Below are 23649 nucleotides of genomic sequence, written 5' to 3' on the forward strand. Positions count from 1 at the left end.
CCAGACATGCCACGATGACGTCACAAATCAGGGGAAAAAGCACACGCACGCACGCACAGAGGACAACGCATTAAACACACGGAGCGCTCTGGAATAATCGTAGCGTTACCGCACATCGCTACGAAGCTCAACGTCTAACACAAGACGGCAGCAACAAGATATTAGCGAAGGGTAAAAATTGCAACACTACTGAACAAGTCTAGACATGCGACATCGAATGCGAAAACACTGGTGATCGGGGAAAAGGCCTAAGCCTGCGGCGGATCATCATAGAGCATACACAACTTCATTTTTCTATTTTGCGTAAACTAAACGCGGTCTGCTTGGAAAACGACGTACAAATTTTCTTAGGGAGCAGAGAAATGTATAAATTTGTACTCCGTGCTCAGATACCAGCATTTCTGCTCAAAAACCTGCAAAATTAAGCTCTGCTTACTTCGTCAAGATATCGAACACCCAACAAAATCAAACAAACAACCCCACTTCCACTGGTAGAACACTATTCAGCTTTTACGCAGGAGGCTTTCTTCTACATAAAAAGTAGAGAAAATAAGAAAAGAGCAGCGAAATATTACACGCACTTTTGCTCGCATAGCTATAAGAGAAAAATAAATAAATAAAAGAACGACGGCACACGCTAATAAACTGCGACAAAGACACCCTTTTCTGCTATCAGATAATTATTGCATAATGCTAAATACTCATTTGCATTGGCCCTGCGTGAAGAAAGCACAGGACAGGGATACACAATCTATCTTAAGCGAGCGCAGAAAGTCACTTCTACTCGAACAGCTTAATGCCATAAAGTCTGAATTTTTGCAAAGAAAATAAAGTCTGAACAGCGCTACGAAGGTGACAGACACATACTAACAAACAAACAAACACTTCTTCGAGTCTGTATTATCTTTTTAAAAATAACGAAAGCACACATAAAAAAAATCAAATCGGCTAGGTAGCCTACCAGACGTTGCGCCTTAAAGTTGGCTGCACGCAATGCGCGAAAGCATGCTGTGAAGCCAACTTGCGGTTTTGCTGGATGCACATGAAGTCCGATTCCAATTGGAAATCGCGCTAAGGACGTGCCAAACGTGAAATTTTCGCAAGATTAATCCCAATACCTGGAATTCTGTTCATTTTAGCGGGAATGCTGGCGCTTGTGCTCCATTATTCGAAATTTTCGAATATTCGAATTTCTCGATTATCAAATTTTCGAATGCGAATAGGGTTCGAATATCAACAATATTCGAACAATATTCGAAATTTCGAATATTCGCACACCTCTAGTGAATACTGACACTCAGCGATATATAACAAAAAACAAACAAATTCCATTCTCATGAACTCTCCTCTACCGAGCGACTTTCTCCTGCTCTACCTGGATGCTGACTTTTCCCCCCCTCACCTACATTCTGAGTAAAAGCAGTGACAGAAGAAAAGAACCGCGAAAAATTACACGCATTTGTGTCACAGGACAGGGATACACAAATTTCCTTAAGTGAGCAGGGAAAAGGCTTAAGTCGTACCGCTCAGGAATAATCGGAGAATCACCGCGTATCGCTACGCGGCTAGCGCTTGAACAGCGCTACGAACGTGACAGATACATACTAACAAACAAACAAACAACAGCAGGACCGGCGTCGGGCACTCATAAAATACCCTGCCCAAAACAAAGACTTCGCCAGGTTCGCGAGGCAATTCCATTAAAAACGCTCGTCCTATCCTACAGATAGCAATGCAAACGCGACTGCCCTTATTTTTTAAACCACTATTTCACGCAATAGTACATAAATGTATCACTCGTGCCACACGAAAAGGCAAACACTTACTTGTCAAGTGGGTTCCCGTCGCGTGCGCGCGCGCACACACACACAGGCACACACACACACACACACACACTAACATTTTCGCACTCACAAACACAAAGTCTATTTTCACAACCACATAAATCCATATTATTCCTCAGGTCAATAATTATCCTGCCATCGTCAAAAGACGGCACAGACATGTATGCTTACGCAAGACAATCGGTCCTCGTTCCGGATCTAATAGGATATCGTCACTCGGCCGGCGCGAACCAATAAAGAAAGAAAGGAATGCATGTTCGCTACGAAGAAAACGGTGCCGTGCTTCTACGCAGCGATCATTATACAGACGCGTAAATGTGAACATCATTCGCTACACACTGTAGCTCTCATCATTTTTAAACCAAACCGTGTTCATAGGTCTTCACTAAATAGGTGAGCCGATAATGACTCAAAATAAAATAAAATAAAATAATCATTCCAGCATCGCTGGCTGCAAGCTTGGGTACCCAACAGAGCAGCGCACTCCTATCAACACGCCTTGGGCTGACCTTACACACCCGAAGCCTTTTCTGAATACATTCTGCCGGCGCTGGAATAAAAGATTTATCGCGAGGGTACTACGATGTCAGCTCTGTTGCTGTTTAAGTGATAAAACAGTGCGCTTACTCGGGCAATCGTGCGCGTCCAAACCGCGAGAACGGGTCCGCGTTGTGCTCGCGCCGCGGGGAATCGCACGCGTCGCGAGTCCAAACCGCGAGACCGGGCCCGCGCGCGCGCTTCGCGGTTCGGGCGCACTGTTTTATCACTGCTCTGTTGGGTACCCAAGCTTGCAGCCAGCGATGCTGGAATGATTATTATATTTTATTTTATTTGGAGTCATTATCGGCTCACCTATTTAGTGAAGACCTAGAACTCGGTTTGGTTTAAAAATGATGAGAGCTACAGTGTGTAGCGAATGCTGTTCACATTTACGCGTCTGTATAATGATCGCTGCGTAGAAGCACGGCACCGTTTTCTTCGTAGCGAACATGCATTCCTTTCTTTCTTTATTGGTTCGCGCCGGCCGAGTGACGATATCCTATTACATCCGGAACGAGGACCGATTGTCTTGCGTAAGCATGCATGTCTGTGCCGTCTTTTGACGATGGCAGGATAATTATTGACCTGAGGAATAATATGGATTTATGTGGTTGTGAAAATAGACTTTGTGTTTGTGAGTGTGAAAATGTTAGTGTGTGTGTGTGTGTGTGTGTGTGTGCCTGTGTGTGTGTGCGCGCGCGCACGCGCTGGGACCCCACTTGACATGTAAGTGTTTGCCTTTTCGTGTGGCACGAGTGATACATTTATGTACTATTGCGTGAAATAGTGGTTTAAAAAATAAGGGCAGTCGCGTTTGCATTGCTATCTGTAGGATAGGACGAGCGTTTTTAATGGAATTGCCTCGCGAACCTGGCGAAGTCTTTGTTTTGGGCTGGGTATTTTATGAGTGCCCGACGCCGGTCCTGCTGTTGTTTGTTTGTTTGTTAGTATGTATCTGTCACGTTCGTAGCGCTGTTCAAGCGCTAGCCGCGTAGCGATACGCGGTGATTCTCCGATTATTCCTGAGCGGTACGACTTAAGCCTTTTCCCTGCTCACTTAAGGAATTTGTGTATCCCTGTCCTGTGACACAAATGCGTGTAATTTTTCGCGGTTCTTTTCTTCTGTCACTACTTTTACTCAGAATGTAGGTGAGGGGGGAAAAAGTCAGCATCCAGGTAGAGCAGGAGAAAGTCGCTCGGCAGAGGAGAGTTCATGAGAATGGAATTTGTTTGTTTTTTGTTATATATCGCTGAGTGTCAGTATTCACTAGAGGTGTGCGAATATTCGAAATTTCGAATATTGTTCGAATATTGTTTATATTCGAACCCTATTCGCATTCGAAAATTTGATAATCGAGAAATTCGAATATTCGAAAATTTCGAATAATGGAGCACAAGCGCCAGCATTCCCGCTAAGATGAACAGAATTCCAGGTATTGGGATTAATCTTGCGAAAATTTCACGTTTGGCACGTCCTTAGCGCGATTTCCAATTGGAATCGGACTTCATGTGCATCCAGCAAAACCGCAAGTTGGCTTCACAGCATGCTTTCGCGTATTGCGTGCAGCCAACTTTAAGGCGCAACGTCTGGTAGGCTACCTAGCCGATTTGATTTTTTTTATGTGTGCTTTCGTTATTTTTAAAAAGATAATACAGACTCGAAGAAGTGTTTGTTTGTTTGTTAGTATGTGTCTGCCACCTTCGTAGCGCTGTTCAGACTTTATTTTCTTTGCAAAAATTCAGACTTTATGGTATTAAGCTGTTCGAGTAGAAGTGACTTTCTGCGCTCGCTTAAGATAGATTGTGTATCCCTGTCCTGTGCTTTCTTCACGCAGGGCCAATGCAAATGAGTATTTAGCATTATGCAATAATTATCTGATAGCAGGAAAGGGTGTCTTTGTCGCAGTTTATTAGCGTGTGCCGTCGTTCTTTTATTTATTTATTTTTTCTCTTATAGCTATGCGAGCAAAAGTGCGTGTAATATTTCGCTGCTCTTTTCTTATTTTCTCTACTTTTTATGTAGAAGAAAGCCTCCTGCGTAAAAGCTGAATAGTGTTCTACCAGTGGAAGTGGGGTTGTTTGTTTGATTTTGTTGGGTGTTCGATATCTTGACGAAGTAAGCAGAGCTTAATTTTGCAGGTTTTTGAGCAGAAATGCTGGTATCTGAGCACGGAGTACAAATTTATATATTTCTCTGCTCCCTAAGAAAATTTGTACGTCGTTTTCCAAGCAGACCGCGTTTAGTTTACGCAAAATAGAAAAATGAAGTTGTGTATGCTCTATGATGATCCGCCGCAGGCTTAGGCCTTTTCCCCGATCACCAGTGTTTTCGCATTCGATGTCGCATGTCTAGACTTGTTCAGTAGTGTTGCAATTTTTACCCTTCGCTAATATCTTGTTGCTGCCGTCTTGTGTTAGACGTTGAGCTTCGTAGCGATGTGCGGTAACGCTACGATTATTCCAGAGCGCTCCGTGTGTTTAATGCGTTGTCCTCTGTGCGTGCGTGCGTGTGCTTTTTCCCCTGATTTGTGACGTCATCGTGGCATGTCTGGTCTTGTTTAGCAGTGTTGCAGTTCTTCCCGCTGCTAGTATGTTGTTGGTGTCATGTTGTGCTAGCCGCGTGGCGATGTGTGGTGACCTGAGGTCTTAAGCCTTTTCCCTGCTCACCTAAGGAAATTTGTGTATCCCTGTCCTGTGCTTTCTTTACGCAAGGGTAATGCGACTGTGTATGTGGCATTATGCAAGAATTATCTGGTGGCAGAAATAGGTGTCTTTTTCTCAGTGTATTGGCGTGCGCTACGGTTTCTTGCAGTTACAGCTATTTGAGCACACATGCGTGTAATTTTTCGCGGTTCTTTTCTCCTTTCACGGCTTTTACTCAGAATGTAGATGAGGGGAAACAGTCAGCATCCAGGTAGAGCAGGAGAAAGCCGCTCGGCAGAGGAGAGAGTTCATGAGAATGGAATTTGTTTGTTTTTTGTTATATGTTGAGTGTTAGTATTCGCTTTCCTCGATATGTTGAGGAAGTCAGCCGTTATAGGTATTTGTGCAGAAATGCTGGTATCTGAGTGTGTGGAGTAGAAGTTCCTATAAAGCACCTCTCCTTGTGCATTCCTGAGCTGCTGTGTGCGCGCGCGTGCTTCTTTTTCCTGGTTTGCGACGTCATGATGGCATGTTGGGGCTTGTTTAGCAGTGTTGCAATTTCACCCGCCGCTATTATCTTGTTGTTGTTATCTTGTGTTAGCCGCGTAGCGATGTCCAGTGACTCTGCTATTATTCCTGAGGTCTTAAGCCTTTTCCCTGCTCACCTAAGGAAATTTGTGTATCCCTGTCCTGTCCTTTCTTTGCGACAATGCGTCTGTGTATGTGGCACTATCAGATACCAGACATAAGTGTCTTTTTCTTTGTTTATTGGCATATGCTTCAGGTTTTTTTAAGTCAAGCACAAGTGCGCGCAATTTTTCGCTGCTCTCTTCCTCAGATCACCGATTTTACGAAGAAGACAGTCGCATGATACAGCTGAGAAGAGGGTTTCTCTGATTGTTTGTTTGATTTTGTTGGGTGTTCGATATGTTGAGGAAGTCAGCTGTTAAAGGTACCCGTGAAGAAATGCTTGCATCTGAGCGCAGGATAGGAATTCCTGAAGCACGGCACCCTCAGTGTAAATTAATTATTTTGGATATGAGTCTGCTTCCCTGCATGACAAGGCTGAAATGGGAAGAGAGAAAAAATTGGAGCGCTTCATTAGTAGCGATCCAAGTAATGGGGCAATTATAGTTTCCATAGAAAGTAGAATTTTAATGGGCTCCTAAAATTATAGTTTAGTTGTAGTTTTTCTAAACTGCAATGCAATAATCATTAATATAGTATAGGAATGCTATCGTGTTCCCGTAAAGGCGTTCTGTCTTGTGCTTTGGAATGCGCGAATAGAACTTTGCTCCCAGGCTTTCCCGCCTTTATGCTCGCAATGCGCGAATGGAACTTTGCCCACCCGGCTTCCGCGCCTTTTTTGCTCGCAGGTGTAGCGTCAGACAACGAATGTATGAGCATAGAAAGGGTCACGTATTACATAAGCCTGGAGGTGATGTTGAGTGGTCTCACTTATTATTTTAAAAGAGCAGTGGCAGTTTACTGTAATTCTAATGACCATGATGAGCCTTCGGGGTGAAAATCGTTAATATACGGGGTGCTTTTTTGTTGAATTTTAATGAGAGAATCAATGTCATTAAGAGTAGGACAAAGGAAATAATCTTGCGATTCAATAAATAATAGGAGTCTTTGTCGGTGTCTTCTTCAGACAGGATGTGATGACGTCACGCAGTCTGTAGCAATGCATTGACCGTTACTGGAAAAAAAGTGTGGCAATAGAAAAATAGTGTGTATTGTCCTGGGCAGATTTATGATGAGCACTGTTTTTGAATAAGAGGAGTGTGTGTGCTTAGAAATAGTTTGATGCCGGTTTCCTTCTTTGTTTCTTTTCGCTTTTTCCCCCCTTGTCTGACAAACATGTGCTGACATGCCTGGGCTTGTTCTGACATGCTTTCCTTCTACATGCGGTTTTTTTCTTTTTGTACAAGGCATATTCTTGACGATAGTGCTGCCTTGAATGGGAGTAGAGCTATTCTTAATAATTTTGCGATTCATTTAGTTCAGAGAGTAACCGCGAGGGGGACAGGTGTGTGACTTTATGTCTTGCTGAACCATTTTTCTTTTCCTGTACAGTAAGACTTTGGGAATGAAATGCTACAATCTCCTCTTGTCTATGGTGCTCTTCTGCAATAGTTTCCTATGCAATCGTTATAGAAGAATAAAGGAAATAATCTTGGGATAGTGATTCAATAAATAATAGGTCCCCTGTCTAGAGCGCACGCGTCCTTGAGCCACGCAGGTGCATGATGACGTCATACCGTGGCTTCACTGCAGATTGACCAAAGGAGCATTAGTGGAAAAAAACAGGGTAGCCCTGAGACAATAGGATGACGTCACGACCAATGAGAACCGCCAGCAGGGGGCGCAAGGATTCACTTCTCTCTTGGACACTGACGGGTCTCGACACGCAAATTCTGCGTTGGCCGTCAGTGGAAGAGCGTAGCTTCGGTGGGGTTCTGTCTGCCTCTGATGGGGTGCGGATGTGGTTCGTCACTGGTGAATGGTGTTCGACGATGCAGGTGGATTTTGTGACGAGCGGATTTACAATGAGGGAATGCTGTGAACAGGAAAAATGATGGTGAGTGCCTTTTTCACTCTGTTCAAGTGTTTGTTTTCCTCTGTTGCCCAGCAGTCGTACGATTTGTCCTGACGTGTCCTGACATGCCCCGATATGCATGCTTTCCTTTGTTGACACTTCGTATTTTTTTCTCTTTTGACAAGGAACATTGTTGTCTTGACGATAGTGCTGCCCTGAGTTCTGCGCTCCTGGTTACCCGTACTCTGTGCTGATTTGTTGAGTGTCTAGTCCTCTTATTTGTCGTTGATGGAGTTACGTGTTAGGATATTTTGTTCTTTTGCAAGTCTCATTTAGTAAGACTTTGGAATTCCTACGATCAGCTTTCATGCATGGTGCTCTTCTGCAATAGTTTCCTATGCAATCGTTATAGAAGAATAAAGGAAATAATCATGGGATAGTGATTCAATAAATAATAGGTCCCCTGTCTACAGTGTACGCGTCCTTGAGCCACGCAGGTGCATGATGACGTCATACTGTGGCTTCATTGTAGATTGACCAAAGGAGCATTAGTGGAAAAAAAACAGGGTAGCCCTGAGACAATAGGATGACGTCACGACCAATGAGAACGGCCAGCAGGGGGCGCAGGAATGCTCTTCTCTCTTAGCCTCACGACCAATGAGAACGGCCAGCAGGGGGCGCAGGAATGCTCTTCTCACTTAGCCTCACGACCAATGAGCAACGAGAGAAGAGGGCGCAGGAATGCTGTTCACTCTTAGCCTCTCGGAGGTGGTCGCCCCAGAGGGCGCTAGGAGCGCGTATGCGTAGCGGCCGTGGAGCGGCGCCCCAGCCAGTTTCTCTCCGGCTGTCGCAGAAAGCAGACGTGCGCTCCCCGCGCTCGCTCAGTTTCTGGCTGGTTGTCACGGAGAGCAGTCGCATCGGTCTGCGCTCCTGCTGTGGTGAGGTGATTTGTTGCATAACTAATGCTTTCGTCAACTTTGTCCCCGCTTTGTTTGCGATTTTCGTGCCAGTGCTGGTTGCTGTTGACCGGGCATCCCCGGCATTTTCTATCATCTTCTGCCTTGGGAACGGCAGTAGCGCTGGCGTGATTCTTAATAATTTTGTTGTGAGATTAGTTGAGAAAGTAACCGCTAGGGGGTGCAGCTGCGGGGCTTTATACAGGACAAAAAAGCATTACGAGTCAGTTTCTGCCTGCCTCTCGGATGGAGCAGTCGCATGGTTCTGCGCTCCTGTTGTGGTGGGATCATTTGTTGTGTAACTAGTTCTATTTTCTTGTTAGCTATTGATGGTTTGCATACTCTTGCTTTCCCAGCCTCTGTATTACGAGTGTTTTTCTCCTTGCATGTCCAGAGCTGTCCTAACTTGCCCAGACATGCCATGATGACGTCACAGCTGACGTCACAGGATGTCCGGAACTGGTGCTGCGATGCTTTGCAACCTGCCTCCGTGCTCCGTCGCCCAGCGACAGTCAGCGGCCGTTCCGGACCGCTTTCTACAAGATGGCGTCGTTGATCTTCAACTAAACTCCTTCTCTCCACTCTATCTCTATCTTTTTATTTTATTTTCTACCTATTTTTTTATTTTTTATCAGCTCAAGTAGCCGGAAACTCACACAGTGGTCTGGACGTGTCTTAGATGATCCCCAATTAGTGTAATGACTCCCTGGTGGGTCCTGATTAATGTGGGGGGTCCCAATTAGCTCTAATTGCTAATTAATGGCGTCCAGACGAAGATGTGAGTTTCCGAATACTTGAGCTGATCCCATACTACTCTTTTTTGTTGAATTTTAATGAGAGAATCAATGTCATTAAGAGTAGGACAAAGGAAATAATCTTGTAATTCAATGAATGATAGGAGTCTTTGCCGCTGTCTGCTTCAGACAGGATGTGATGACGTCACGCAGTCTGTAGCAATGCATTGACCGTTACTGAAAAAAAAATTGTAGCAATAGAAAAATGCTGTGTATTGCCCTGGACGGATTTATGATGAGCACTGTTTTTGAATAAGAGGAGTGCGTGTGCTTAGAAATAGTTTGATACTGGTTGTCTTCTTTGTTTCTTTTCGCTTTTCCCCCTTGTTGAAAAACATGCGCTGACATGCCTGGGCCTGTTCTGGCATGCTTTCCTTCTACATGTAGCTTTTTTCTTTTTGTACAAGAAATATTCTTGACGATAGTGCTGCCTTGAATGGGAGTAGAGCTATTCTTAATAATTTTGCGATTCATTTAGTTCAGAGAGTAACCGCGAGGGGGACAGGTATGTGACTTTATTCTGGAGGAACAAAGCGTCATTATTCACTTAGCTGCATGGCTCTCGGCTGGGATGGACATGTCTTGCTGAACCATTTTTTCCCTGTACAGTAAGACTTTGGGAATGAAATGCTACAATCGCCTCTTGTCTATGGTGCTCTTCTGCAATAGTTTGCTATTCAATCGTTATAGAAGAATAAAGGAAATAATCATGGGATAGTGATTCAATAAATAATAGGTCCCCTGTCTAGAGCGTACGCGTCTTTGAGCCACGCAGGTGCATGATGACGTCATACTGTGGCTTCATTGCAGATTGACCAAAGGAGAATTAGTGGAAAAAAAAACAGGGTAGCCCTGAGACAATAGGATGACGTCACGACCAATGAGAACGGCCAGCAGGGGGCGCAGGAATGCTCTTCTCTCTTAGCCTCACGACCAATGAGAACGGCCAGCAGGGGGCGCAGGAATGCTCTTCACTCTTAGCCTCTCGGAAGTGGTCACCCCAGAGGACGCTAGGAGCGCGTATGCGTAGCGGCCGCGGAGCGCCGTCCCAGTCAGTTTCTCTCCGGCTGTCGCGGAAAGTAGACGTGCGCTCCCCGCGCTCGCTCAGTTTCTGGCTGGCTGTCACGGAGAGCAGTCGCATCGGTCTGCGCTCCTGCTGTGGTGAGGTGATTTGTTGGGTCACTAATGCTTTCGCCAACTTTCTTCCCGCTTTGTTTGCGATTTTCGTGTCAGTGCACGTCGGGTGCTGGTTGCTGTTGTCCAGGCATCCCCGCCATTTTCTATCTTCTTCTGCCTTGGGAATGGGAGTAGCGCTGGTGTGATTCTTAATAATTTTGTTGTGAGATTAGTTGAGAAAGTAACCGCTAGGGGGTGCAGCTGCCGGGCTTTATACAGGAGAAAAAAACCATTACGAGTCAGTTTTCTGCCTGGCTGTCGGATAGAGCAGTCGCATCGTTCTGCACTCCTGTTGTGGTGGGATCATTTGTTGTGTAACTAATTCTATTTTCTTGTTAGCTATTGATGGTTTGCATACTCTTGCTTTATCAGCCTCTGTATTACGAGTGTTTTTCTCCTTGCATGCCCAGAGCTGTCCTAACTTGCCCAGACATGCCATGATGACGTCACAGCTGACGTCACAGAATGTCCGGAACTGGTGGTCATAGCTGCGATGCTTTGCAACCTGCCTCCGTGCTCCGTCGCCCAGCGACAGTCAGCGGCCGTTCCGGACCGCTTTCTGCAAGATGGCGTCGTTGATCTTCAACGATACTCCTTCTCTCCACTCTATCTCTATCTATTTTTTTTATTTTTATCAGCTCAACTAGCCCACAACTCACACAGTAGTCTGGACACGTCCTAGATGCTCCCCAATTAGTGTAATGACTCCCTGAATTATCCTGATGAATGTGGGGGGTCCCAATTAGTTCTAATTGCTCATTAATGGCGTCCAGGCCACTGTGTGAGTTGTGGGCCAGTTGAGCTGATCATATACTACTAATAGCACAAACGCTTTGACGATACCTCGAAATGCGCTGTCAGTTTGAAAGAAAGGCAGGAAGGAAATGTCCACATAGGGATGTGATCGCTCGACGTGAGCATGCAATGTGGCAGGTGAAATGTCTGAAGAAGATGGTGAATTCTCTTCCAATGGCTCATCATCCCCGATATCATGAGGATCAAAAAAGCAGAACATGCATCTAGGCACTGAAAAAAAAAAGAAGAAGAAACACTAAAAAAACGTGCACCACAGAGCGTAAATGAAAAATACTGACTCTTGAAGCGAGCTCCGCACACTTCCGAAGCGATGCGAAGACTGCTGCCTCTTTACGCATCCTCTCCACTTATATAGCGGCGACCTCGCTGCATGCCCCAATATGCACGGGTGCAGAGAGTCGTCATAGCCTAAAAATAACTTGCTCTGCATATTCAAGGTCGCAGCTTGCCCTTGGCTTCACGTAATGCTCCGTCCGCCTACACCATTGCCGCACCTGAGCGCAAATGGTGTGTTCGCTCTCATTACATGTCATTCCGATATGCAAGTTGCTTCCATGAGCAGGCACACAACCATCCCTTTTTGTTCACAGTGGCTGTGGGATTTCAATAATATTACTTAAAAGAAACAAATTGCAGTGAAATGCAGATTCATCTCAGACAGGAATTTCTACCCCCAGCGTTCAACCCTCAGATACCAGCATTTCTGCTCGAATAGCAAAATAGCTATGACTTCAAAAATTAAACACATGCTAACAAACTACCATCAACTGCTATCGGATAATTCGTGCATAATTCTGCATACACAACCGCATTGTCCCCGCGTAAAGAACGCACAGGACAAGGGCACACAAGTTCCTTTAGCGATGAGGGAAAAGGCTTAAGACCTCAGGAACAAGCGCAGAGTCACCACACGTCGCTACGCGCCTAACACAATATAACAACAACATACTAGCGGCGGGTAAAATTGTAACACTGCTAAACAAGCCCAAACATGCCATGATGACGTCACAAATCAGGAAAAAAAGCACGCGCACACAGCAGCTCAGGAATGCACAAGGAGACGTGCTTTATTGGTATCTCTACTCCTGGCTCAGACACCAACATTTCTGCTCAAATACCCATAACTGCAAGATTAAGCACTGCTTACTTTATCAATATATCGAACACTCAACAAAATCTAACAAACAAACAAACGAAAACACACAAACCCACTTTCCGTGATAGAACACTATTCAGCTTTACCAAGTGAATTTCTTCTGCTTTAGCAGTGAAAGAAGAAAAGAGCCATGAAAAATTACACGTACTTTTGCTTGAATAGCTATAACTGCAAAAAAAGAAAAGGAAACGAAGCACATGCCAATAAACGGAGGAAAAGGCACTCATTTCTGCTATCAGATAATTATTGCATAATGCTACATACACAGTCGCGTTGTCCCTGTGTAAAGAAAGCACAAGACAAGGGTAACACAAATCGAATTCGGAAAATCACTTCTACTCGCGCAGCATAATACGATATACGCTGTTTTTTTTTCGGGCGAAAATTGCAATAAGAAGCCACTGCTATGCAAGTGCAACAACCCTTATTTTTAAACCAACGTTTCATGCAATACCACATAAAGTTATCACTCGAGTCACACGAAAAGGCATACACAATGTACTTACTGGTTAAGTGGGGTCACAGTTGCACACACACACACACACAACCCAGACACAGTGAGTGACAGTGAAAAATAAGAAATTACACGCACTTCTGCTCGAATAGTAAAGTGTCAAGCATGACAAAACACATTTTCTACCAGCAGAAAATTATTAAACAGAATAATACAATATTCGCAAAAATTAAGCGTGTGTGGCAAACACACAACTTGAGGAACACACCCATTCACATCTGCTTTCTGAATTTGTTGTACAGGCGTGAGCGATTCGATAAGAATAAAGCACGCTGCTTGGAGAAGGCATATATCATGTGTAGCTCAGTCTACTCTATTGAAAATGCGATTAACCTTATTTTTCAAACAAAAAAAATCACAGTCGGCATAATATACGGCAATATCGGCAATATCACTGAAATCAAACACTTACTTGTCAATTGGTTCCCAGCTGCACAAACGCGCACGCACACTCACACATTTTTAGTGCCTCACAACGAGCAAAAACCCAAAGTCTATTCACAGCCACAGAAATTCATATTATTCCTCACGTCAATAATTATCCAACCATCGTCAAAACGGGGAACACGCATACGCGAAGCGAAACAATAGGCCTTCCCGCCGGATGAAATACGATACCGCCAGTCGACCGTCCCAAAGCAAAAAAGAAACACAGCATCTCAGGAATGCATGTTGCTTATACATCCAAGAACAGCGTGCAGCAATTATAACACAGAATGGGATTCATTTCTTTGTACTTTTGTTTGCTTGCATATAAATATAGAAATATTACAGAATGTAAAAGGAGAACAGTATTCGCTACACCCTGTAGCTCTTATCATTTTTAAACAAACCAGTTTTTATATGTTCATAGCCACACTACCATTCACTAAATAGGGCAGTCACTAATGATTCAAATAAGATAAAATATCATTCCACCATCATTGATTGCAAACTTCACGCAAGAATAAGCAACTGCTGCGCGTTGTATTTTTCTTATAGGAAACACCAAATAGACTCAATCTCGCCATGTTAAACACCAACAGCAACGAAGACTAGGCAACTGGGTATTTTTGTCGTTTCCAGCAGCTCATTACTTTGTACGAGTCATCAAAAGTTAAAAATTTCTGATCTGCTGCTGTTAAAGTGATAAAACAGTGCCCTCGAAACGCGCACCCCACGTGAGCCGCATCGGTCCCGTTCACGCAGTTAGGACACGCTTGACGCAATGACGCGCGCTCCGTTATCGTTTCCCCGTGCGGGCACATTGTTTTATCACTTTAACAGCAGCAGATCAGAATTTTTTATTTTTGATGACTCGCACAAAGTAATGAGCTGCTGGAAACGACAAAAAAGAAAAAGAAAAAAAAAACGCGAGTGTGTGTAGCATTATGCAATAATTATCTGATAGCAGAAATGAGTGCCTTTTTCGCCGTTTATTAGCATGTGCTTCGTTTTTTGTTTTTGTTTTCTTTTTTGCAGTTATAGCTACTCAAGTAAAAGTACGTGTAATTTTTCATGGCTCTTTTCTTCTTTCACTGCTGAAGCAGAGGAAATTCACTTGGTAAAGCTGAATAGCTTTCTATCACGGAAAGTGGCTTTGTGTGTTTGTTTGTTAGATTTTGTTGAGTGTTCGGTACATTGATAAAGTAAGAGTGCTGAATCTTGCAGTTATGGGTATTTGAGCAGAAATGTTGGTGTCTGAGCCAGGAGTAGAGGTTCCAATAAGGCACGTCTCCTTGTGCATTCCTGAGCTGCTGTGTGCGCGTGCTTTTTTTCTGATTTGTGACGTCATCATGGCATGTTTGGCCTTGTTTAGCAGTGTTACAATTTTACCCGCCACTAGTATGTTGTTGTTATATTGTGTTAGCCGCGTGCGACGTGTGGTGACTCTGCACTTATTCCTGAGGTCTTAAGCCTTTTCCCTCATCGCTAAAGGAACTTGTGTGCCCTTGTCCTGTGCGTTCTTTAGTGGGGACAATGAGGTTGTATATGCAGAAGTGTGTAAAGAGGCAGCAGTCTTCGCATAGCTTCGGAAGTTTGCGGAGCTCGCTTCAAGAGTAAGTATTTTTCATCTACGCTCTGTGGGGGTGCACGTTTTCTTAGTGTTTCTTCTTTTTTTCAGTGCCTAGATGCGTGCTCTGCTTTTTTGATCCTCATGGTATCAAGGATGATGAGTCATTCGAAGAGAATTCACCATCTTCTTGAGACATTTCACCTGCCAGATTGCATGCTCACGTCGAGCGATCACATCCCTATGTGGACATTTCCTTCCTGCCATTCTTTCAAACTGATAGCGCATTGTGCTATGCTAGCTATTATTATTCTATAGCGCATGCTATTGGCATCTGTTCACGATCAGGGAGTCGAGGACTTGTGACAATATTTAATGAACCACTTCCACAATATAATTGGTATTTTGCGAGCGCAAAGAATACCCTTTAGGTTTTGCATTTGTTCTGATGTTCCAATGATGAAAGAAAATCAAGGGGATGTAACGGCACACATAGCTCATTTTATGGCGCTTGCTCGCGAAGTCCACAGCGACGGAGCAATCGCAAATACTTTGATGGATGTGATTCAGGAGTCCACCGGGCGCATTGAAAACTACCAGCGCGAGGGTAGTGGGTTTGTATCGAACAACCCTCTGTGTAACAATAACCCTCTTGTAACAACCCCCTGGAGAATCCAAACTCGACTTGGAGTATCCAAAATCGATCTACGCTCTAACGCGGTACTTCCCACTGGCTCCCGAGAAGGCGGTAGTCCCGGAGGAATGGCTTTCGCCATTCTAGCGAGGGCTTCTCGAAGAATTAATGTATCAGCCAGCTAACAGCAAAAAGCTGTTGCTGACGTGCAACGACAAGGTCGAGTACGTCGTTCATTACGCACTGCTCGCACTCTATTGTAGATTGGGTATGAGGGCGACAAAAATTCACCGAATCCTAAAATTTCGTCAGGCACCATTCCTGCGTCCCTACATTGAGGACAACGTTGCCAGGCACGTTGCCTCGGGCACAACATTCGAAAAAAATTTCTATAAAATCTCAAATAATGCAGTCTTTGGAAGAACGCTTTTAAATAAACTTAACATAACGGATATTCGAGTAGCCTTCGATGAGGAGACGACGAGTCGCCTCGGGAGCCGGGCAGAACGCGTGAGAATGGAAATTTTGTCTCCCGATCGTGTCATGTACGAAATGCGCAAAAGAAAAGTGCGAGGTGATTTCCCCTTGCAGATTGGCTTGAGGATTTTAGAACTGAGTAAATTAACCATGTACTCGTTCTACTACGAAACTCTGCTGAGCAAGCTCACTTGTCCAGTGATTACCTGCTACTTTGACACGGATTCTCTGATCCTCGGCCTATTCTGCAAGGACTACGAAGATCAGTTACGTTCGATCGCCATCGACCATTTAGACTTGTCTTCTTCGATCGGGATGATCCACTGTACAGCGAGAGGAATCGTCGTAGGCTTGGTGCATTCAAAAGTGAAACCGGTAACATACCCATAGAGGAAGTGATATGCTTGAAAGCCAAAATGTAATCCATCAAATTAGCTGGTGGAAAACAAATTGCAAGAGCTAAAGGTGTCAAAAAGAACATTGTGCGCAAACACCTCCTCCATGATATGTATCACGATACCTTGTTCAATCACACGAGTGTATCACACGAACAGGTGTCAGTAGTGAGAAAAACACAGTGCATGTACACCATCAGAAATGTGAAAAGAAGTCTGATGGCGTACGATGACAAGCGATACCTATACAATGACGTCGACTCCTACCCGTAGGGAAGCTGCGAATATGGTAAGCTTGAGCGTGTAGAGGAGGTGGTGTTCCTCTACATGAGTCCTGACCGGCGGTGATGGAATGTTCCAGCGGGCAGATGTGCGTGGCCTCACGCTAGGACAGTGCCAGTAGAACTGCCGTGCCAGCGCCGTAGCGCGTGGCAGCAGAGGCGCGTCGTCGTCGTCTTCCACGGGCCGCCACATCACTCCCCCCCTCAGACGCGGAGCGGTGCATGCGGTTGAGGTCCGCGTCGATACCATGAAGAGGAGAATGAGGACGACTCGTGGATGGTGGACGATTGGGGATACGGCTTGCGATTGTGGCTGTTGATGCAGCAGCGGGATGGCGGGAACAAGGGCGCTGCGGTCCGGGCGGGTTCCAGAGATGAGTTGTGAGTGCTGAGTGGTTGGGTGCTTGAGTGCGTTGTGTGGCGTTGAGTTGCTGCGTTGCTTGTTGCTGAGGGAGTGTGCTGAGTGATCGTTGTTGAGAGCTGTTTGTTGCTGATTGTGTTGAGTTGCTGAGTGGGCGACAGTACCGCGACCGGTACGACAGCGTGAAGGCCGGTTGCCGCCAGAGAAGTGCCGGGGAGGACCATCGCGAAGCAGATGGAGGCCGGAAAGACAGCTTACTGTGGTCTCCCTGCGGGTCCCCGGTGGAACAGTGGTCCCGGTGCGCCTTGCCTGCTAGAGGGTGGTTCGCTGCTGGTTTGCCGACGAAAAATTTAGGATGTTGAGTGGCCGAATTACGCCGAACATGGTGTTCGTTGTTCGGGTCACCAAATGTAGAGGAGGTGGTGTTCCTCTACATGAGTCCTGACCGGCGGTGATGGAATGTCCCAGCGGGCAGATGTGCGTGGCCTCACGCTAGGACGGTGCCAGTAGAACTGCCGTGCCAGCGCCGTAGCGCGTGGCAGCAGAGGCGCGTCGTCGTCGTCTTCCACGGGCCGCCACAAGCGGATGACGGAGATAGTGGGATTTAATCGGGCATTCTTTCTCCCCTCAGATAATGCAGAGGATGAGAAGGAGTAGTGTCATTTGGACCAGTGGAAGGATATGGTACCTGGTTCTGTTCTCGCTCGTCTCGTGCACACTGGCGCTGGATGCCTGCAACTGAAGATGCCTGAAGCTGGAGAACGATAAGCACACCTACGGGCATAAACGCCCTGGCGATATCTTGGCTATCACAAATTGGCATGTGGTACCTATGCCATCCAGTGAACGCTACGGGATCGCTACGCACGTGCCTTGAACCACTGGACGTGAGTGTCCAGTGCACGTGGAATGTGTCAACTCACGGAGGAAGAAATTTTTCTTAGGTGCTGTCCCAGAGATGCCTACATGATTCGTCACTTCCGAGGAACCATGCCTAGCATCAAAGGAATCAAACTCTCCAAGACTTGAAGAAGGAGGAACCAGAGACACGGAGGAGATTGGGACGGACACAACAATTCTCAAACACAGCTAAGATTTTATTGACAACAACCCACTATATATTCAAAAACCTCCGAAGGGGAGGAAGAGGAATGAGAGAGGTTTGACTAACACAATTGCCTCGTGTGGCTATCTCTACAGATTCACCAAGTATGCACCAGCTTGTCGGCGTCCTCTCTCTTTTATCAGTCTCCAAGACAGCCATGATATACTCAATAAACATTGCAATGTATTCCTCTTGTCTGTCTAAGATAGAGCCCTAGCGGGGTCGCTGGGTTGGTCGATCAGCTGTCCTCGAAGGAGCTAATAAGCACGAAGTGGACGGATCAATCAGCAATCAGTAGGTTTGGGGGAAGCCAATATGCGTGAAGTGGGCCGAGCCAAAAGAGGGCCTGTCAATCAAAGTGGGGTCATCTTGAACCAATCAGCGTGAAGGGGTGGAGCGGAAAAAGAGGCCTGTTAACCGAAGTTGGTTCATCTCAAAGCAATCAGCACGAAAGCGCGAGCCAAAAAGGGGCCTGTCAATCAGAGTGGGGCCACCAACCAGAGGGATTAGAACTGGCTTGTGTTGGATTAGAACTGGCTGGTGTTGGATTAGAGATTTCTAGAAATGGATTAGAAAAAAGATGTTCTTATAGCGGTCCCCCCACACAACTATCATAATTCCCCCAAAACCGTGGCTTTCGTGCGCGACCTTGTTCGCCCCCCCTAGCTTCGAGCGTAGTTCAATTCTACCAAATTTGTTGCGCTGTCGAACACTCTGACGTCACTTGTTTACAAACAGGGAGAGGTCTATTCTCTCGCGCAAAATAGTTTAGTAGCCGAACGTAAAACTCCGGTCGTGTCTCCGGAATGATGGTTCAAACAAACAAACAAACAAAAAAGATCTGCTGCTAACCATAAGCGTCTCTGATGTATTTTTCCGTGCTTCCGTTGTGACACCCAGTGGTAAACAATCGCGATGTTATAGAGATAACGTAAGCTGCCGTAGTTCTGCAAGTAGTAACCGCGTATACTGAAAACAACAATGCATAGGGTTGACACTGGCATAGTTTCTCTTCGTCCGTTCAGAACTTTCCGTGTAGTTGTACCGGCTGGTGGGCGTTCGGGCCAGTCGCTTTCTCTGTGCAGGCACGTAGGGCATCGATGTACAGGCTCGGTCAGACATTAAAGATGTACGTGCGGTAGATGACCCCGTGCGAGCCAGCTTTCGATGCTCTAGCTCTGAGCTTGCAAACCCCGAAGCAGACGTTACAGCGCGGAGTTTACAATGAAACCCTTTCCCTCAAATATTTCCTCAAATATATCTCTTTCAGATACCCTCTAGCAGACTTTGTCTCCTATGTCTGCTACTCTTCGGAATTGTCATTTACTGGGCTTACAACCTGACTGTCACAATATGCCCCCCGAATACTGTTGATCCTCCCAAGAACATCACACGGCCACCAGGACTGCGTAATGAATATCATGCCACAGTAGCCAAAGGTACGGAATTAAATTGAAAAGTGGATATCCCTGTGTTCGATTCATGGTGTCAAGGAAAGGCGTTTCCAAAGTGCCTACTGTAGCACTCTTCAGGCTGATATGTGTCTGTAGCTTTGCTACAGGATAACACTGTACCACACTTCAATGGTAGACCGACGTCGTAACTGACGTCACGAAGCAGATTGCATTGATTTACTGTATAGGGTGAGACATCTCGAGTGCCTTTCTAGTCCATGGTGGGTGGGGGTGAGTCCATGACTGAATGGGAAAGGCTGCAAGTGAAAAGGACAGTTGCGTACTTAGGATGTTTTCACATGGGGCTAGGAACTCCAAGGACAGGGGCGGGGCCTGTAGCTCCAAAAGCACAATCCTCGCTACGCTCCTCGTCATGAATGACTACGTTTATGGAACAGTAAGGTGAGGCGTATACGGACCCTATGTCTATGAAAGACCACGATCGAAGGAAAGTTACGCAGCTGATGTTTCAAGTTTACGTCGCATCTTTCGAAAAAAAAAAAAGTGTCGAAATAACAATAATAAATGAAAATGTTGCCTCCAGGAGGTTCTCTCCTGCTGTACGCACGCGCCTGCCTGGAGAACGCTTATACAATAGAGGGTTTTAGTACATCGAACGGAAAGGCGATGCTTACGTAACAAATAGCGTTGGTGTTTCCGCGCACTGTGCGAAGCTCTCTTCTGTTATGGGCGTGCGCAGAGCCATCGACACTATCTTTTGCGTACGCAAAGTCGATAGGGTACGATGTACTAAAACTCTCTAATAACATTTCCGAGACGTAAAGCAGCTGGTTTGCGTCCGTCGCCAGCAGCAAAGTTACGGCTAGAAGCGAAGACGAAAAAGAAAAAGAAACAGAAAACAAAAATCACGGAGGAACTACTTTTTCTAAGCATGTTTTGTTGTTCCCAATCAAAATGCATGCTCTCGCAAGACATCACGGTTTTCTTCTAAATTACGTTGTACTTCCTGCCACGTTCAAAATACTCACGTTGTTTCTCGTCCGCCGAGAGAGCCACTCCGACCTACAAGGACAGCTTCGGGTGGCCTCGCAGTTTGCAATAAACAGCGAGCGCGCGCAAGACGCAAAAGCGTGAGTTCACGTTCTTGGCACGCGCGGTGGCGATGAAGCTACTTCTCGCGCATGCAAACCTCTTGAGCCCGCTATTCTAAAACTCCCTATTTGCCCTCACGTAATCATAAAACGCTGTATCCTCTACAGGTGCTTGGACAACAGACAACTCAGGACGATTGGGAAACCAGATGGGTGGATATGCTACCCTCTACGCATTGGCTAAGCTGAACCGACGGCGGGCGTACGTTCATCCTCAAATGTACACAAATCTGGCCCCGTACTTCCGCGTCACACTTCCCGTCATTGGTAGGAGAGCACTTACGACCCAGCGCTGGAGGTCCTACACACTGGAAGACAGAATGAAAGAGCAGTATGCTCATATTCAAGATCTTTACGTCTGGTTCCGAGGCTTCCCTTGTTCCTGGACCTTCTACCACAGCATTCGTGAGGAAATCGTGAAGGAGTTCACATTCCACGAACACCTCAAATACAAGGCCTGGAAGACACTGCACAAGCTAAGAGGAAATAGAACGGAGCCCACCTTCGTCGGTATTCACGTGAGACGCGGTGACTACGTCAACATCATGCGTGATGAACTCCAGGGCGTCGTGGCAGACAAGACTTACTTCGAGAAAGCCATGGGTTATTTTAGATCGCGTTACAAGGAATTGATATTCGTTGTGGTTAGCAACGATATGGCGTGGTGTGAAGAAAACATCGATGCTTCGTTGGGAGACGTCTACTTTCCTGGAGACGGGGACGAAAACTCCCCTGGCAACGATCTAGCTCTGCTCGTCCAATGCAACCACACCATCATGACGTTAGGGACGTTCGGCTTCTGGGCCGGCTATTTAGCTGGTGGAGAAGTCGTTTACTTGGCTAACTTCACGCTGCCTGATTCTCCCATGCGAAATTACTTCTTTCCACCTGCCGCATATCTACCTGAGTGGGTCGGTATTCAGGCTGACCTCTCCCCGATTCGGAGGCATATAATGTCTGGCGGAATAGGGATTTAGACTGGAGAAACAAAATCTAGAAAGAACAATCGCTAACCTGTGTATTTCAAATTGTGGGCGAAAGCGGTGCGATGTGTATGTGAGTATGGCGGGCTAGAAATACGGTTTTGCCAATCGGCAAGTTTTTCAGGTACCCAAAAATGAAGGATGCTCCAGGGACGCTGAAGTCCGCGACAGGGCCGCGCTCTGCGGATTTTCCTGAGTCACGTGATGTTCCACTACAGTTTGCTGAAGAGCGCTGGTGTGCGAATGTCAGTGCTTGGGATGCGATACGGACAAACAAGGACAGGAGTCACTCGTTATCAGTTGTTTTGTTGCAGGTATCACCGCGGCTGTTCTTCACTGCTTTTTTATTTGTTTGCGTTTGAACTGAGGCAGCTCGACGAAACAAGAAACTTTATACAGCAATCTATTCTATCAAGCGTTAACGCAGTACCATATGACGACAGTGGCATGTCTTGCGACTTATGACTTACGGCACGACGGACACGTTTCATACGAAACGCCGCAAAACTGTGACAAAGATTCTCAGCAGGTGAAAATAGGCGGATCGACGATACTTTCGAGTCGCTCGTATAGTATCACAAACTGACGAACAAAATCCGTTGTGGCCCTTAGTACACTGCGAAACCACAACAGGAACCATTCTGCTGTCTACTGATCTCACTCTAATGACAATAAATGTCCGACAAACTGTCCACACATCTGTCGTGCGACAGAAACATGAAACTATATCGTCGTTCTTCACAATAATGAAATTCCCCCATGAACCAGCCAAGTGCTGAGCATACTTATTTTCGACCACAGGGAGCAGGGAACTATAGAAATTCGAAATAGGAAACCATTCGAAAAACAATGCTGCAAATAATTGTGTGTGCCGGGGGACACGAAATAACGAAAGCTGGTTACTGTCTTTACGAGCAATATTGCAGTTTGACAAGAAACATCTACGTGATGTCCTCTTGTATACCTTTTTTTTTTATTGCTCAATCAACTATCCAGGCATGGATAAAACCGATGGCGCATAAGCTCTCGAAGAAAGCAGAAGGAGCAATGTTAGAAATATTTTCACCAGTGGAATATTATTCCACGAGAACCCCTTCATTTTACGTCTGTCAAAGCAAGAAGTAGACGACATAGCGTTTTTTTTTTCTTATTTATTTTCTTGTTCACCGAACTTGGGCATCAAAACATGTACACGTCCACGCGCTTTACTGATAAGGTGACGAACGAACATCCACAGCATGGCATGTGTTATCACATCGAGACGTTCAGGTGTGTGCCATTAGGCACACCCGTCTGCCGTTGTCACGTGACGACTTCGACGTACTGTCCCCTAATTGACAACCATAAATGCAAGCAGAAGGAACAGTTGCCGCTGAAGAAAGCTTCGACATCAAAAATGTTTTATTGCTTACACGGAGACACAGGCGGAGACTTAGTTTTCCTTTGTAGTTCGTGGCGAATCCGCATGGTTCGCTGCGAGCGACGACTCGATCTATCCTTCATTTGAGGGGCCCCCCCTTCCCCGTGCATTGGATAGGCCGATTGGCACACCCGTATTTCTAGCCCACCATAATGTGAGTGTGCAACTTTTGTGCAAGAATGGCCGCTGCAGAAGGCAAAAGCGCCCCTCCAATTTCTTATAACATAACCTATAGTTTGACGTGAATACGTCCCTAAAATCGGCACCGAGTTTCCGGTAAGATGTGGGGAAATTACTTTTATTTTGTAATGCAATATACCCTTACCCATTACTTTTCAAGAGGTAACGCATAACTTTACTCATTACTTTTGTGTGGTAGGTAATGCGTTACTAGTGCCATTAGTTCAGATAAGTAACGCCCTTAATTTTGTATTACTTCGCAAGAAACCTTTA

The 23649-nt window shown here is 45.7% G+C and overlaps 1 protein-coding gene across 1 annotated transcript; it reads left to right on the forward strand.

Moving 5' to 3' along the window:
* The first annotated feature begins 19573 nt into the window (after positions 1 to 19573).
* LOC135393386 (galactoside alpha-(1,2)-fucosyltransferase 2-like) lies at positions 19574 to 23392 on the forward strand. The gene is made up of 2 exons (XM_064623840.1): positions 19574 to 19666; positions 20902 to 23392. The coding sequence occupies exon 2, from the start codon at positions 20943 to 20945 to the stop codon at positions 21768 to 21770; it is 828 nt and encodes a 275-aa protein (XP_064479910.1). The 5' UTR covers positions 19574 to 19666; positions 20902 to 20942; the 3' UTR covers positions 21771 to 23392.
* The last annotated feature ends 257 nt before the right edge of the window (positions 23393 to 23649 follow it).

The sequence above is a fragment of the Ornithodoros turicata genome, chromosome 4 (genome assembly GCF_037126465.1).
Source record: "Ornithodoros turicata isolate Travis chromosome 4, ASM3712646v1, whole genome shotgun sequence".
Classification (NCBI taxonomy): domain Eukaryota; kingdom Metazoa; phylum Arthropoda; class Arachnida; order Ixodida; family Argasidae; genus Ornithodoros; species Ornithodoros turicata.